Source organism: Crotalus tigris, unplaced genomic scaffold (assembly GCF_016545835.1).
Source record: "Crotalus tigris isolate CLP2741 ecotype Arizona unplaced genomic scaffold, ASM1654583v1 scf7180000019478.12717781048:2074007, whole genome shotgun sequence".
Lineage (NCBI taxonomy): Eukaryota > Metazoa > Chordata > Lepidosauria > Squamata > Viperidae > Crotalus > Crotalus tigris.
Window position 1 is genome coordinate 1,445,468 of NW_024097560.1, and position 15,591 is coordinate 1,461,058.

The window sequence follows — 15,591 nt, forward strand, 5'->3', positions numbered from 1 at the left end:
CAGTCCCGATTGCATTTCTTCATCCTCCACTCCACCCACCCCAGGAAAGATGCAAAATTGCTCTCTAGATCTGATTTGCTGGTGTGGATGCTGCCGCCGCCACTTAACCGTGTCTCTGTCAGTAACACATTTTTATTGTCGTTTGTTTCCCTACAAAGCTGACAGTAGTAAATTATGGGATGATCAGCACATCAAATCATCAGAACTGAAAGTACATTTTCAAGGGGAAACCTTTTCATAGACCATTTCCACTTCTGTCTGCGTTTTGCTTTTCTAGCCTCATCAGGCATTACAATGTCTGTAAGTAGTCTTATATTTGCTTTTTAAAAAAAATATTTGTGTGAAACAGTTCCTGAAGAACAGCCCATGAGGTCATCCGGTAGGAGTTACACCCTGACTGCTTTCTTCTAAATGATCTAAGTTACAAGCTGGTCCCCAGAGCCAGCTTTAGGCTAAGGCCACACAGGCACGGTCCTGGGGGAGCACCAGGGCTTAGGGGGCACCACCCCTACCCCTTCTTCCCAAAACAAAGGCGGCTCTAAAAATGCACATCTTCCCATTGGCGGGAGGTGGCGCCATCGGACAGCATGGCCTACGGGGACCCTCCTCTCCCCTTGGGTCAGCACCAGCGGCCTGTACATATCGGCCTCGTGGAGGGAGGGGGGCGCCTAAGTAAACCTTTACAAGTGCAAATGACCCCTAACCTTTTAAGAAGACAGCAGGCCTCTTCCCCACTTTCCCCCCCCCCAGGCAGGAAAAAAAAGCCAGCGTGCTATAGCTGTTCCTGATCTCTGGCAAGATACAAGAGAGGGCTACAGCAGAGCCATCCTGTAACTCTTGTTCTGGGTCAGGGGAGCTTTGGGGGGGGGGGCCTGGGGAAGGCTGTCGTGGGAACAGCATACTTGAAAGGCCCTGGGCTTTGCTGGAGAAAATGGTGCTGTCCCCATGGAACTCGGCTCCCCTTCGCTAAGATCTCCAGGGCGACCTGGAGGGTGAAGAGAGCCTTTGCACTTTCAGGGGTACATGCAATTTTCTTGAACAGTATTGTTTGGCCTCATTTCTTTCAAACTGAAGTAGGTGCAATTCTGAGACAACAGAAGAAATGATTAAAACCCTATTCACAGTAAAAAGGTGTTTGAAAATAAATATTAAATCAAAGTTAACCTGGTATTGATAGCTTACATGCTAAATCAGAAGGTCTTAACTGCAATGTGCAGCATCTCCTATTAGTGGTTATTTTTAAAACAAACAGTAAACAAAGATTAATGCATGATATATTTCTAAGTAAATGTTCAGGGCTGAGCTGCAAAAAAAAATAACATTTTTATGTCAGTTGTAGAAAAGCTTTCTGCCTAAAACTAGGCTTGGTCTTTCACAGAAAATGTTACGACTACAGTGAGTACATCCAAAGTGCTTCTTTTGAAATTGGAGTTTAAAAATGTCCAAAGTATCCTGGTGATTTTTAAAACAGTTTGCTGCAGTTTGAATAATTAAGTAAAAAAATATTACAGTGTTTTTCAAAAGTCAGTGCTGAGCATAAAAATCCCCTTTTTGTTCTCATAAAAATAAATTATAAATAAAATTTACAAACAGTAATACTGCTTAGCCCAAGAATCAACAAACTTCCTAATCCTAATCTCTAGTATTTTTTTTTTCAAAAAATCTATAGTAAGCTTGTTAATCCTAATAATCTATTCAAGGTAAAAAAAATTCTCATTTAGTATATCATTTATCCTGGAACCCAGGACTTTTTCTGCTCTTGCTATTAAAAACATCCTTTTTCCAGTCTGCAACTTTTACAGTCAAAGCTCGAAACAGGGTTAATGGTCCTGCGAGGGGAGGGGAGGCGGGCCTAGTGGGTATGTCTAGGACTAAAATTCCTCTCTCGTGCAGAACTTCCGAGGCCTGGAAAGAGGACTCTGGGAGGTAGACAATTCAGCCGGAGTCAGCTGTGAATCTGAGGAAAAGCTCCCGAAGAACCTCTGGAAAGCAGGACTGGACAGGCAGGGCAGCCATGAGCGACGGGGGAGGTGGGAGGGGAGGGGGGGCTCGGAACAATTTCACAGTACTTACCAGTAGGAAGGAAACAAATAAGAGCTTAATCAAGACACAAAGTCCCAAAAGTCCCCCCAAAAGATGTAGCCAAAAGAAGAGAGGCTTGGCTGATCTCAAGGCAAGGGGGCGAGGCGGGGGTCTCCTTCGGATAAGGAATTGGGCAAGGGGGCTTTGATGAGCTCAGAGAGCATCAGAAACCTAATGGACAACTAAGAGCACCTGGGGAGGAGGGTGTATATTTCATATTTCCTTTGGATAGAGTTCATTTAAATTTTCTAGCCCCTTTTGATTTTGCTCTTCTGAGAAAGGCTACTTTTCTGTTCTTGCTGCCCTCCCCCCTCCCAAAAAAATCCCACAATAAATTAAAATGCTATCTAGGTTCTGATGAAGAAGCACGCTGCGTGCTTCCTACCAGTCCAGTAGCGAAATCAGGTCTGTGTCGAAGCTGCCCACCCCCACCGGATTTCTTAAAAGATGGGCTTTTGTCTTAAGAGTGCAGGCTGCTTTCGTTTAGTACTCTCAAGACCATAAGGTGGTCTTGCAACCTTGGTTGATAGGCTGAAAATGGGGGAGGCCTGGTTTTCACACAGTCAGCGTGACCCCCACAAGACCTGGCACTCACTTGGGGGGGGTCTGCGAGCACGACAAGGTTGCCCAGTCCGGGTGTAATGGGGCTTTCAGAGCAGAGCGATGGGTTTGTTCCCTTGAGGGCTCCGGTACTGTGTGGGGGAGACGGCATCCAGCGTGGCGTAGGTTGTGTAGAGGCCCGTCACCTGCAAGTCTGCAAAGGAGTGGTGGCTGGCACTGGGGGCAGGGGGCAGGCTGGCAGGCACCAGGTCGCAGTCGGAGAGCGCCAGGGGGGAGTTGCTGAAGGCACCCAGGGATTCCAGGTTGAAGCCGTCCTCCTCCTTCTCCTCCCAGAGGTTCCCTTTCAAACAAAAGAGATTGTGATCGGATCTCTACTCAGACGAGACTGAACTGGACGATTTTAGCAGCGGGACGCATAAGGGCGTTTTCTGATTCCAGACTCCCTCTTTTCCTTGCCTGCTGTTGTGACTTTCCAGAGAAAAAGAGAAAAATGTGGCATTGTTTGTTTTTTTTTCCCCAGTAGACATTTAAGCAACTTTATTCTGGATCAGCCGCTTCAGTCGTCCTCTCGACTAGAGCCATTAAGCTCAGATCACCTGAGGATTTAAGCCTAGCCTCTCCCCCAGGTGTCCCTCACAAGGTGCAGGTAAAAGGAACTAAAGGGAACCATAATGTTACTGCCAGAATATTTCCCTCCATAATCACATTTTCTGGGCCAGCCCTTGAAAAGACCTTCAGGTAGAAAAGCTGGCCTGCTGGGAGCTGTCCACACCGCCACTGTTTCCTCCCACACAAGCAGCTTGAAAGTAGATTGAGGCAAGAATTCCTGCAGATGAGGACCCCCCCACCAAACTTGACCCAGCTGCCACATCAAAGAAAAACAAAAAAACAGCAACTCTAGTTCCAGCCTCTCCGACCTTCTCTCTTACCTTGGAGTGCAAAGTCCATAATGCTGGGATCGAGGGCGTCCACCTCAGTGCTCAGGTCAGTCATCACGTTGAGAAAATCGGGGCTGCGGCTCACCAGGTGGTGAGGGAGGGGGCTGTGGTGGACGCCAGGAAGGGCGTGAAGCGGGGGTGTCTGTGCAGGGGCCGGCGAGTCTGGGGCCAAGCACGCCTGGGGCTGGATCTGCCGGTGAAGCCGGACGGACTGCAAGGACGGCATCCTCATCGGCTGGGGCTGCACCTGCAGCAGGTGGCCCTGAGCAGCCGCTGCCCCGTGGCTGCGCATGGACACTTCGGCCTCCGCCAGCTTGCCGGGCCTCCTGCAGCCAGCAGGGCGGTCAGTGATCAGCTTGTCCAGTTCGTCTGCAGGGAGAAACGGCTGTCTCAGAGCAGAGGCAGGATCGTCGTAATTCCACCGAATCACAACACTTATTTGCATGGTGTGCTTTTTAAGTGCAGTGTGGCTAGTCCTCAAAGTGACCCTTTGAACGGCACTGAAACAATTGACTTATAGCCCTTTCCCAGACTTAACGACCGTGGCAGCATCCCCAGGGTCATGTGCTCAAAATTCAGACAACCGACTTATGATGGTTGCCGTGTCCCAGAATCAGCTAATCTCCTTTTGCGACCTTCTGGCAAGCAAAATCCACCAACTTCACTTAGCAACCATGTGACTAACTTAAGAACCAGCGATTCATTTAACAACTGTGGCAAAAAAGCTCATAAAATGAAGGAAAATTCACTTAACAAATGTCTCACTTAGCAACAGATAACATGAGCTCAGTTGTGGCCGCACTTCCACCGCTTTCAGAAGGCCAAGGAGGAGGGGAGGAGGATGAGAGGGCTGCCCGCCCAGGTTTCCTGCTTGTCGAACGACTTGCAGGATTTCAGCCTGAGGGAGGGAGAGGCCCCTGGCAGCCCCAGCGCTCACCTGGGTTTGCCATGCTCCTGCGAATGGCGGCGGGGTCTTTCCTCTTCCACTTCTGCATCTCCTCCTCCATCTTGTCTATCTTGGCGGGATTGAGGGCCCAGAGGCAGCCCTTGCGTGAGGAGCTGCTCGCCTTGTTCTCGACTTTCTCGAAGCACTTGTTCAGGGACAGGTTGTGCCGCACGGAGTTCTTCCAGCCATCGGGGGCTGTCTGTGAAGTGCAGGTGAGCCTTCACACTTGCCCCCAGACACACAAACCTTGCCTAGAGCCCCCAAGTCGTCCTGGCTGTGCTTTCCCACTTCTGTGACAAGGGCCAAAGCCTGCTCTGTGTGCCGCGACTCCAGAGGCCCCCGTCATCCTTCACCCTCGGACCTGAACATTAATGCGATGCTTGTCCGGCCTACGAGGGACTCGTTGGGAGATACCTGTCTGCCTTTCTGCAGGTGGCTCAAGTTGTCCTGTCTGCCTGGGAAAAGAGCCTGAAGGGTGGCCGGTCGTGAGAAAGCGAAGATTCCCACGACCCAAGACTCCGATGTTGGTCAGTGGAGACCTCTGTTCTTCAGTGGGGTATTTCGGCATCCAGTGCTCTCCTGCACACACACCCCTCGATCTGTCTGAACATGGGCCCACTGCGGGATCTCTGGGTCTTCCCCCGAGGGCTGGGGAGGGGCTGCAGAGGGCCCGCTCTCCTGCACCCCGTTGGGCTCAGCCTTCCTCACCTTGAAATAGGGGAAGTGCTCCTTCATGAAGCCGTAGATCTCGCTCACAGGGAGGCTGCCCGTCTTGCTGTTCTTCAGGGCCATGGCGATCAGGCAGCTGCCGGAGGGGGAGTGGGGGGTCAGCTGCCCTGCGGCGTTCCTGAACCCCAACTCTACCCTTTCCAATAAAGGGGGCTCCCCCCCCGAGTCAAGGGCTCTTGAGTTTTACTCACCTGTAGGAATAGATGGGCTTGGGGTACTGCTTGGTGTGCAGCTCCTGGGCTGCGTGAGGAGCCAGGCGGGGCTGGGGAAAGTGGGCGGGGGAGCCATAAGAGGTGCTGTAGATGGTCACTGGATTGCACTGTGGCCGAAGCGAGAAGGAGAAGACCGAGTCAGCCTCTCAGAGGAAAAGGCAAAGCGGGGGGGGGGAACGTGGGCTGTGGGGATGTGATCCCACCCTGCAAATGCTGTTTGGGACACTTCAGTGCATCCATTGGCAAGGGGCTCAACAGTCCCCACAAGTTATTTTGGTGTCCATTTAGTCCAAATGGAGGGGGGTCCTGCCTCTGGTAGCTGAGAAGTTTGCAACTGGGGGAGTGGGGGGGATCCACCTGCACCTGACCTGACCAGTCTGCAGTTGACCTGCTTTTCTTAATCAGGGAACAGGGAGCAGTTCGCACAGAATGGAAGTCTGTCTCTTTTTCAGCTGTGCCAGGAAAGGGAGAGACAGGCGAGCACCTTTGCCCTCTGGGTGTGGCCAGGAGACCCATCAGCCTTAGGCAGTGGAGAGTAGCCTAGCCCAAAGGCCGGGGGCCTCTGTGGTACAAGTGGCAACCAACACCTCAGCTCAACACCGGCTTCAAGAACGGCCTTCAGGTGCCCACACACTCTTTTGGCTGCATTCCCTTCTGAACCCCCATTTTTGACCCACGGTTTAAATGCTTCTCGTTGCATTGCCTGGCTGTTCTCACGTGCACAGCTAAACCCACGGCCACTCTGTGTTGTAAACATTAGCAAAGGACAGCAACTAAGCACTGGCAAGGTTCCTTAAAGTTGTGCTGGGACCCCAAAGTCGAGACTGTACCTGTTGTGTGCTGTGGGTGATGGTGAAGATCTGCTGGGTGTGGCAGGAGGGAGTGGGGAAGAGCGGGGCCAGCTGCAGCTGAAGGCTGGGGGATGACTGCCTCCCCACCACATATGGACTTATCTGGTGTGGAAGGGAGAGAAACAGGAGCATCAGTTGCGCAGGGCTCGAGCCCCCCTCCCCGGGGCCATTAACGAGGAAGGGAGCCTGTCTTACGTTGCTTTCGTGGGGCGAGACGGTGTTAACTCCTAGAATGTTTGGAGACGCGCTGGCTTGTACGTGAGGTGTCGCTCTTGGAGCCCCCGAGGTGTGCATGGCACCTGTCATTGAAAAGCAGTATATGATACGATTCCGGACTGTGGTGAATCCCCCTCCCAGCTCTCTGTGGAATCCACAAGCTTGCATAGGCTCTGATCATAACAACCGGGCTTATTAAACCCAAGTCAGTGCTAGTTTTACACAATTCATTTGTCCTTTGTGTTTTTAAAATGACCACTAGGTATCACAGCACTGAGGGGGTCAATGCAACGGAGGCCAAGAGTGAAAGGGTCACAGAGTTTTCTACCTGTCTGCTGCAGGACCACATTCTGGGAAGTGATGCCAAAATCCATCCTTCCGTTGGTCATCTGCTGCAGCCGAGGGACGTCAACGGAGGTCAGCCACGAGAGAGACTGCAAATCGCCGGGGAAGTCATCTTCGCTCAGACGGGAGGGGTCCGAGCCCAACAGTCTACGGAGGAATAACTTTGTGGGTTTTGTGGCTGTGTTGCCCTGGCCTGCTAGCCTGAAGGTAAGGCAGCCGCCATGGGCCGGCAGCCCCTGTTCTGGCTAGGTTTTATTCCAGTTGCCTTCCCGCTCCGTTGTACGGGACTCTCGTGCATAGGAAAGAAAGCAAAGACAAGAGGAAGGAGCAGTTTTCATATCACGCAGAGGAAGATAGTAGTTTGCACCTTCCTACTTTCTTAAAATTAGAGTGCTGGACACCAAACTCAGCTTGAGAATAAAGCTTTTGCAGATTGTTCCTAAAACTCTTGTTTCCTAAAGGGAAGGTGGTCGGTGTTTCTGTTCTACCAAAGTCATGTTAATGCAAGGTTCACATGGCGCTTGGAGCCTGCTAGAGTTGCACAACGCAGCAATGGCAGAAATAAATAATTTTAAAAAGTGAGAAGGATTTAAAATAAATCTAGAATATTACAATGCCTTCTTTGCAGTTTCCAAGGCTTTGAAATGCTCTCTTCAACTCTCTTAACTGCAAAGCAAAACTTTCCAATTCAAAACTTTTTGGCAGTTTCCCTCCCTTCTCGGAGGCCGAAGGGACTACAGGATCGATTGTTGTTACAGCAGCGGGCGCTTGGTATCCTGGCTAGTCCCGCCTGTCCTCCTGCCACCCTTCTCCGAAGCCTGTTTTCTTTTTAATGTCATGTATTGATGTGGCAATAACCAACATCGCCATGGTTACACTTCTACAGTTATTTTGCAGAGCCAGTCGAGTCCCATGCCTGAAAAAGAACATCAGGTGACCGGTCTCCCTGCCCGGCCATTGGCCCAACTGTAAGTAAACACCAGCATCAGATGGTTCAAAATCGGGGAGCAGCCCTTGTCATCTGCAGGAGTTGGTGGCCCTGCGCATTGTAAGCCGATAAGCCATTGTGTGGGGGAGGCTGTTGGCTGCCGGCACGTGGCGACCTTTTGTTTTTGGAGATTCTGGCTTAATTGTTTCCTTCTGCCCACCCCGCCTCCCTCCCCCTATTTACCAGTTCCCCATTAATCTGCCTGAATGACGGGAGACACTCCACCCGTGCCATCTGCTGCTCCCCAGCCCCACACAACAAGTGCAAGGGGTCAAGGGGGCGGGAAGGGTCAAAACCCACAGCAGTGGCCTCCTATCAGGGACCACATGCACCATGGGCCCCCGCCATCCGATGCGCTTCGGCACCTTCCTGGTTGGAGATGCTCTGGTGGAAGCTGATGGGCACCCGGCAACTTCACTCCCTGCTTATTTGCCTGGGCAGCAGCCTCAAGAGTTTGCCAGTGGTCACTGCACCCCTGGTGTGTGGCAGAGAGAGAGAGAGAGAGAGAGAGAGAGAGAGAGAGAGAGAGAGAGAGAGAGAGAGAGAGAGAGAGAGAGAGAATGAATCACAGCCTTCCCCCTAGCAAACGTCCTGGTATGTGAGGAACGGGGCACAGGTCCCTGTGCTGCGGATGGCCACCTCTTCCACAAAGTGGCACCCTTGCGGACTTAGCTGGGGGTGTGAAGATACAACTCTGGAAAACAAATACTCCTCATCTTTAAAAACATGCCCCGCTTTCTTCCTTTAAAGTGACCCTTAATTATTTTTCTTAATTCTTTGGAGCTACGTATAGGAAAGGATTGGGCTTCTTAATTTTGCCCTCTCCCCTCGAAAAAACAATCCCCTTTTGAATAGGGCTGTTCGTAAGAAGGCATCTTGACTAAGCTGGCTGATGGGCCCTTCCAGGGATGTTTTCTGGGAAGAGCCATGCCCACCTCTCCCGACGCTCATTTAAATCAATTGTGGCTCTGATCAGCAGGCTTTATCCGATTTCCCAGAAGAGCTATGGAAGTGGAATGAATGGGTTATTTCTTTCCCTGAGAGAGTTCTTGCTCCGATTATTTACCCCAAGAGATTTGGGGCCGTTTGGCTGCCTGTTTCCAGCCAATCCCTGCCTCTTCATTCTTCCTGCTAAGGGAGCCCTCCCGAGGGATTTGGGGGAGTCGGCAGAGAAATCTGCTTGCCAGGTCGGTCAGTCGAAACTGGCCAATACAGGGCACAGACTGATGACCCAGAGCTTGTTTCCAAATTTCCTTCGGAAGAGGGTTACCTTAGCTGTTCACACACACACGCCCTGCCTTTTGGAGAATGAGAGCACCCCATTGCAAGGAATGCATTTTTAAATCTAGAATGCTTTTGTTCTCCACATTCTGGACAGCCTTTTCCCTCTCTTTTCCTGATCAGTGGTAGATGAAGAAAAATGGTGCTCAGCTATTCATTGCTCAAGCACAACTTTGCCACTAACTTTTCCACGGGCAGGAAACGGTGCTGCCTTCTTGGCTGGGCAGAAGGACCATCCCAAGCCCCGGCCCCAACCAAGCCGTCCAGAGCAGCCTTCATGCTGAGCTGATCTGTGCTTGTTTGCTGCTTCTGAATGCCGGAGAAGGACAGGAGCCCCCATCAACGCACGCCAGCCAGCCAGCCAGCCAGCGTAGCCTCTCAGGCCACTGAGGGATTACAGTCCTTGGCTGAATGAAAGACTCGGTTCCGGTGGCATTTCCTTTTGAGGATCCCTCCATTTTCTCACCTTGCAGCCTACTCTTTATGGAGATTATCCCCATCAATTCTATTTGCTAGGACTCCCTGGAACAGAGGCTCCTTAATCCCTCGTGTTCCCACGTTTCTGATTTGTCACATTGTGGTCAAGAGAGATCTCAAACTGGAGAGGCTGCGGGCTGCCTAGGCCCTTTGGAGCAGATAGCCTGGCAAAATCAGACTTGCACACATACAAGTGCACCAGCATGGATCCTCAGCCTGTTTGTGCCTGTTTGATAACATGCAGGAGAAAAAAAATGCTCATGAGGAAGAATGCCAGGGCTGCTAAAATTTTAAGTGAGCAATTTAAGTGAGATTTAATGAAGAATCTGGCTGGACTCTACCTCTGGCCATAAGCTAGAGAAGAAGTATTTGCTTCCACCTCAATGGCACTTGGATTCAGAAGGATTCTAGCACCTGTCCATAGAAAGTTCCAGGACAAATGCAGAGTTACCAATTTTGCAGCATCCTGACTCAGTCTGGGATGGCCAAGAATTGATCTACTTCTCTCAAGCTTTTTGGTGTGTTGCTTTTCCGCTTCTGTTTTTTAACCCTGACTTTGAAATCTGGCTCCCTTCGTGTCTACCAGCCTCAAGTGAAACAGAAGCTTATTCTCAGCACAATTACCCCTCCCTTCCGTTAATTGGGGGCCATTCCTTCATGCCCCCCCCGCCCGCCCGCGGAGCACTCAAGACCTCGGGTTCCCGTCCTGCACTGTGGTGACAGGAAGAAAGTAAATTGACCTGATAGAATTTGACAGGTCTATTCTCTTCTTAAAAATCGGTCAGTCTGGAAGATTTTCTTTTACATAATCCAAAGTGGTTTCTCATGGAACAGAACAAATGCTACAGCGCACTTTGGAGATAACGGTCTGGATCTGTATACATTTTTTTGTCACTTTTTAAAGGGGTCATGCAATTCATGGGTGGAAAAATGACTGCGGTGATAAATTACAACATTATTTTTGAGGTAGGGTGAAGGAACAAGAAGAATTTGGGAAACGGGTCTATTTATAGGAATAAGCATTTTGTAATAACTAAAGTGACTTGTCAAAGGCTGCCTGAAACTCCATATAAACTAAGCTATAAGTGTCAATCTTTTTTTCTTAAGAAATAAGTTGGACTTAATTGGCCAAAGGACTGCGTATTTGATCTAAGCAGTCACTCACGTTCCTTATGCTAAGAATTAAAAATTCTTGCCCACATAATTTTCAAATGCCATTTATTCTCCCAAAAACTACCCTTATCAGATTTGGCAAGTACAGATAATTTACAACCTTCACTTAGCAGTAGGATTTCTTTACCAAAGTTAGGTTTGTTAAGGGCAGCCTGCATAAGTTCACCGTGGGAGATCCCGCAGTGTAATGGCGGATACTGGGGCCCGGACCACTTTTGGGGGGATCGGCTCTCTTGTGATGGGGATATTTCAGGGTCTTGAGTCTGCAGGACCTAAATCCCTCTTGTTCCCCTGACATCTACCGGAGCAACTTCAAAACTGGGCCATGCCGGAGTGAACAGTTAATTCTCTCCCCACTGCGTTGTGTCAGTGGGATGTGGTTGCTTTTGGGGGGGGGGGAGAAGGACTGCAAAATTTGGACAATGTTTCCCCCAGTCAAGTGTAGCTTCCTTATCCCTATTTGCAAGACAGAAAAGCTACAAACAGAAGAAAAATCAGAGGGTGAGGAATATCTTTAAAGCAACTCCAGAGACAAGCGGATCACACTGAACACTCCACAGGAAGGTTGCTGTCCTGAATTTGCACCTGGAGGGACCTCCAGCCACCCAGCAACAGCCAGTAGGGCAGAATGAGGCTTTTCGGGTATCCCGATCTTAAATCACAAATGGTTTTGTAAAGAACGGCCAGGTCAGATTGGCAGCTAGTGACTTTGGCCCAGGAAGACTTTTGCTGTCACTGACCACAAATTTGCCAAGAAAGAAAGTGACCGTTTGCCCCGCCTGTCGCTTCTAAGACAGCCTTCAAGGTGAAACCCAAGATTATGTTGCAGTAGTCTAAAAAGATGATGGCTCACAGTGACTCAGCACACCAGGTCTAAGCAGCACGAAGGGGATCCTGGCCAAAGTAGGCCCCTGACTCTCCAGAAGCACCCCTAAACCGCAATCTTGGATTTCCCAGAGAGTGGAGCTGTGTTCAAATCAAACCAGACATCCAGACTTGGATAACTTATCAGCAGCACCATCTCTTTCTCCCTGCTGAGTCGTTTCTAGGGAGCCGCAGAAGCACAGGACCTCCCCCTTCTGGGAGGGGGGGAGATCCAACCATCTCCCTCGACTGCCAAGCCTGGATTCCCAGAGGGAGAGCTGGCACGGCTCACCCGCCCCTCCCCTCCCCACCCCGCGATCCTGGCTGCCGATGGTGGTTTCCCACCGTTTGTCTGTTTGCCCCAAGTGGACTTGGATTCAGAAAGGGGGCGGGGGGCCTTTCATTCCAGGCAAGGCAGACAGAGGCTGGGGGCGCATTTCCTCCTTGGGATACAAAATAGACTTTCCGGGGAAATCAGAGTTTGGAACAAAAAAGTTGAGGGGAAGATAAGCGGCGGGGGGGGGGCTTCTGCTGCTGCGACCCGCAGCTAGGGCTTCGGAGCCTGGGGCGCAGCTCCGGCCTGGGCGTTGGGGCCGAGGCTTTGGGGGTCGCCTGCGCGGAGGCTGCGCTCAGTGAAAGCCTCCGCGAAGCCCCCAGGCGGCGGGGGGCGAGGGGTGGGGCGGGGGCGGCTCTGGCGGGGAGCGCTCACCTGTAGTCCGGCGGGGAGGGGCGGCGGGCCGGTCCCGGGTTCCCGACGAGGCCGGACATGGCAAAGGGGGGGTCGCTCTCCAGCATGGCCTGCCGGGGAGAGGCAGTCGGGTAGCTCTCCAGCATTTCAGCAGGGAGGCGGGGGGACTCCCGGCCGGGCCCCTCTCCAGCCCCCTCGGCCGAAAGCGGCGCCCCCGCCCTGCCCTGCCCTGCCCTGCCCGGGGCGAGAGGGGGCAGCGGGGCAGGTACCTCCGGGGCGAGCGGGGGCGGCTGAGCGGGGCGACCCTCCGGAGGCTCCTCTTCCTCCCTGCCTGCCCGCCTGCCTTGCTCCTCTCCCGGGACTGGCCCGGGCCCGGCGGACCTGCGGCTGCGGCTGTGGTTGCGCCCGGTCCGGCGCGGAGCAGCTCGGGGGAGGCAGCTGGCGGGGCGGCCGGCCGGCCGAGCAGCGTTTTTAAATTTCCCTCTCCGGAGCTGTCCAGCTGGAGCATGCGCGCCCGGGGGCCGAGGGGCGGGGGAGCGGCCGGGGGGAGAGGGGCGGGGGCGCCGGCCAGGAGCGACCCCTCCCCTGCCCGGAGTCGCGGCTTGCAAAGGCGGGCGGCGCAGCCCTCGACTCATTGAGGACTAGCCGCTTTCGAGGTCTGCGAGGCCGTGGCCAAGAGGCGGCGGCGGGGCCGGGCGAAGGCGGCTGCTCGCCCTCCCGCCTTTCTTCCCGCTCTCTCGCCCGCCGCAGACCGCGGGAAGGGGCCCGCCAGCCGCCGCCTCGCCCCTCTCGGCCCCGGCCGGGCCTTCCTCCGGAGGGCGCTCCCCGGCCGGCCGGAGGGGCTTTTTCTCGAGGGAGCACGAGACCCCCCCTGGCAAAGGCTGCTCTCCCCCCTTCCCTTCCCAACCGCCATTCCCAGTCTATGGCGCCCCGAGGGTTGGCTGGGGATGCTGGGGGCTGTAGTCCCGTGCGGTTGAAAAGTCCTGCTTAGGGAAAGCTGGCGGATCTCTGGTTCCTCCAGCCCCCTCCTCTGCGGGGCTCTCGGCCAGAAAGGACCCCTCGCCCTAGCTTTTCCTTGGGGGGGGGGTGCAGTGTGGCTGAGGGTTACTGCCCCCCTCCCCTTTATCAGCTGTATTGACAGTCTGCTCCTTGATCCGGAGTGAACTCCTGCTAACTCCCAATCTGGTCACCCAGTCTGTCTCTGCCACTGGGAGAAGCCGGAACGAAAGTGGGACCTCCCCAAATCTCTGGCCGTATCTGCTGAGCCCCCCCCCGTCCCCAATCTGCCGAGCCCGGAGGCTGTCAGGCTTGGCACCCTCTGCGCACTCCGAGGAGCCCAACGCAGACAAGCAGGAGAGGGCAGCCCTGCCTGGGCTGTGGGCTTCCTCTTTCGGAAGACCAGGAGGGGCTCTGGCTGTGGGGTCAGCCTTGCCCTGCCCTTACAGGTGAGATCAGCCCTCTGGAGTACCTCCTTCCAAGGGAGAGACCCATCTGAAACTTCTTGGTCCTTTCTCTGGACTTGCTCTGTAGGAAAGGATGAAAACTCATCAACACATCGTCTCTTACGATGGGACTCGTCCTGCTGCTGGGTGGAAAGGGCATAGGAGATGCAGCAGAGAAAGACTGAAAAGAAAGAAAATAAATACTGAACAAAAAAGATCAGGTCTCGGCATCACTTTGTACTGAACGCCAAAATGGGCTGCAGAAACAATGGCAGTTGTGAGACAACACAAAAACAAATATTCTTTAAGTAATACTGTGTTTAAGTTCACCTCTCCTTAGAATTTGAAATGTCCATTTCATCTACGTGAAAAACAATCGCATAGATATTCTTAAACCTGCTTTGTGTCACTTGTAGGCAGGTCTCTAAACTGAAATAGATACAGTTATTTCAGTTTTATAAAACCTAACTCCCCCCACCCACCCGCCAGTGTACGAAAACCTTGTGTCAGTAACACTTTTATCTGTGTAACAAATTGTAGTTAAAATCATTATGTGTGAAATTACCAATTAATCCCACGGGGATAAGGCCTTTAGTAGAAATCTACTCACTTGGGACTGTACAGATGGTGAATCAGAGTTTTACAATAGACTCAACTACTGATTAAATGCAGAGATGTAACGGACAAAAAAAGCCTTCCTCAAAATTTGGCTAGAGAATAAAATATCGGGTCCTAGTGCCCGACAAGTTCAGCATAGTACAGTCTTTAAAACTTTACTCTTTATTCTTTTTCTGCAGTGGATCCTCCATGCTGCAGGAAATCGTTTTTGCACCGATATTGTACAGCCTGAAAGAAAAATGCAGCAAAAGTCTCTCGAAAGCAGAATATAAGGCAGCAAGCAGAGGACTAATAAGAAACTCCCTGTGAAAACTGCTTTACTGCTCTTTTGGTGATACTTTGGTGTTGTAGAGTTTATTTCCCTTTTTTTTTTTTTTTACATTTTCAGCAAGAACATTTTGTTTAAATGATGCACATTGGCCGGTTGTTGGGGGCAGATATACCAACTTTCTGTCTGGCGTGACCTAAGACCTGGTTTGGTATTAGCAATTACGTCCTTTTGTGTATCAAATCCTTCCTGTTTCTAGATTTTATATGCTCTGGGCAGAATCATAAGACTCTTCTTTTGGCTGGAATTACCAAGACTGCCATAATTAAAAGATGTTAATTATTATTTTTTAGTGCTAAGCCGTGTTATTCTTTCTTACTTTAATAGGACAGATCCACCTGTGGCCTCAACATGCATTTGCGTTTAGTTTCAGTTTTGATATGACTTGGAAATCCCATTAAACCATTTTTTCTGGCCTTCTTGGCTAGAAACTGATAATTTCAAATAATGAGTAGAAAGCAGTCCAGTCCCCCCCCCCTTTTTTTCCTAGTCAAGAGCCGTGCTCCACAATTTAAAACCAACTTTTCCCAAAGCACTTTGTGGATTTGGGAAAGGTCAATTAACTTCTGTTTCCTCTGAGTAACCCCGGGAAGAGGTAACCCTGTGAAGAACAGGCAACAGTTGTGTCCAGTGACCTTCAGGGGCAGGAAGTTCACAAGTGCAACTAACAATGTCACCTCAAATTTGTTCCTGGGCTGGTGTATCGCAAGAGAAGGAGCAACGGTTGTGCTGCCTCTCCTGCTTCTGCAACACTCAGGTTCCTAGCTTCTCGTTGAGAGATTTTATTTACTATTTATTAAGCAAATGTATATGGGCGCCCAACTCGCAGGCAGGGGATTCCAGGTGGCTTGC

At 51.7% G+C, this 15,591-nt stretch overlaps 1 protein-coding gene and 1 long non-coding RNA gene across 2 annotated transcripts; one reads left to right on the forward strand and one right to left on the reverse strand.

Moving 5' to 3' along the window:
* Positions 1-871: 871 nt before the first annotated feature.
* FOXN4 (forkhead box N4) lies at positions 872-12,587 on the reverse strand. Its single transcript, XM_039362777.1, has 9 exons — positions 12,373-12,587; positions 6,864-7,027; positions 6,515-6,618; positions 6,299-6,421; positions 5,448-5,575; positions 5,236-5,332; positions 4,519-4,726; positions 3,573-3,950; positions 872-2,983 (listed from the first exon to the last, which is right to left on the reverse strand). The coding sequence occupies exons 1-9, from the start codon at positions 12,495-12,497 to the stop codon at positions 2,733-2,735; spliced, it is 1,578 nt and encodes a 525-aa protein (XP_039218711.1). The 5' UTR covers positions 12,498-12,587; the 3' UTR covers positions 872-2,732.
* On the forward strand, positions 5,775-7,977 carry LOC120316771. Its single transcript, XR_005559052.1, has 3 exons — positions 5,775-6,090; positions 6,877-7,087; positions 7,778-7,977. It is a non-coding gene; the product is annotated as an uncharacterized LOC120316771 (long non-coding RNA).
* Positions 12,588-15,591: the final 3,004 nt, after the last annotated feature.

Coding starts and splice junctions, on each gene's coding strand:
- FOXN4 (XM_039362777.1), bottom strand. CDS start 12,497: ATGCTGGAGAGCTACCCGACTGCCTCTCCCCGGCAGGCCATGCTGGAG. Junction 5,333..5,447: donor AAGCCCATCTATTCCTACAG/GTGAGTAAAACT, acceptor CCCCTCCGGCAG/CTGCCTGATCGCCATGGCCC. Junction 2,984..3,572: donor TATGGACTTTGCACTCCAAG/GTAAGAGAGAAG, acceptor TTTGTTTGAAAG/GGAACCTCTGGGAGGAGAAG.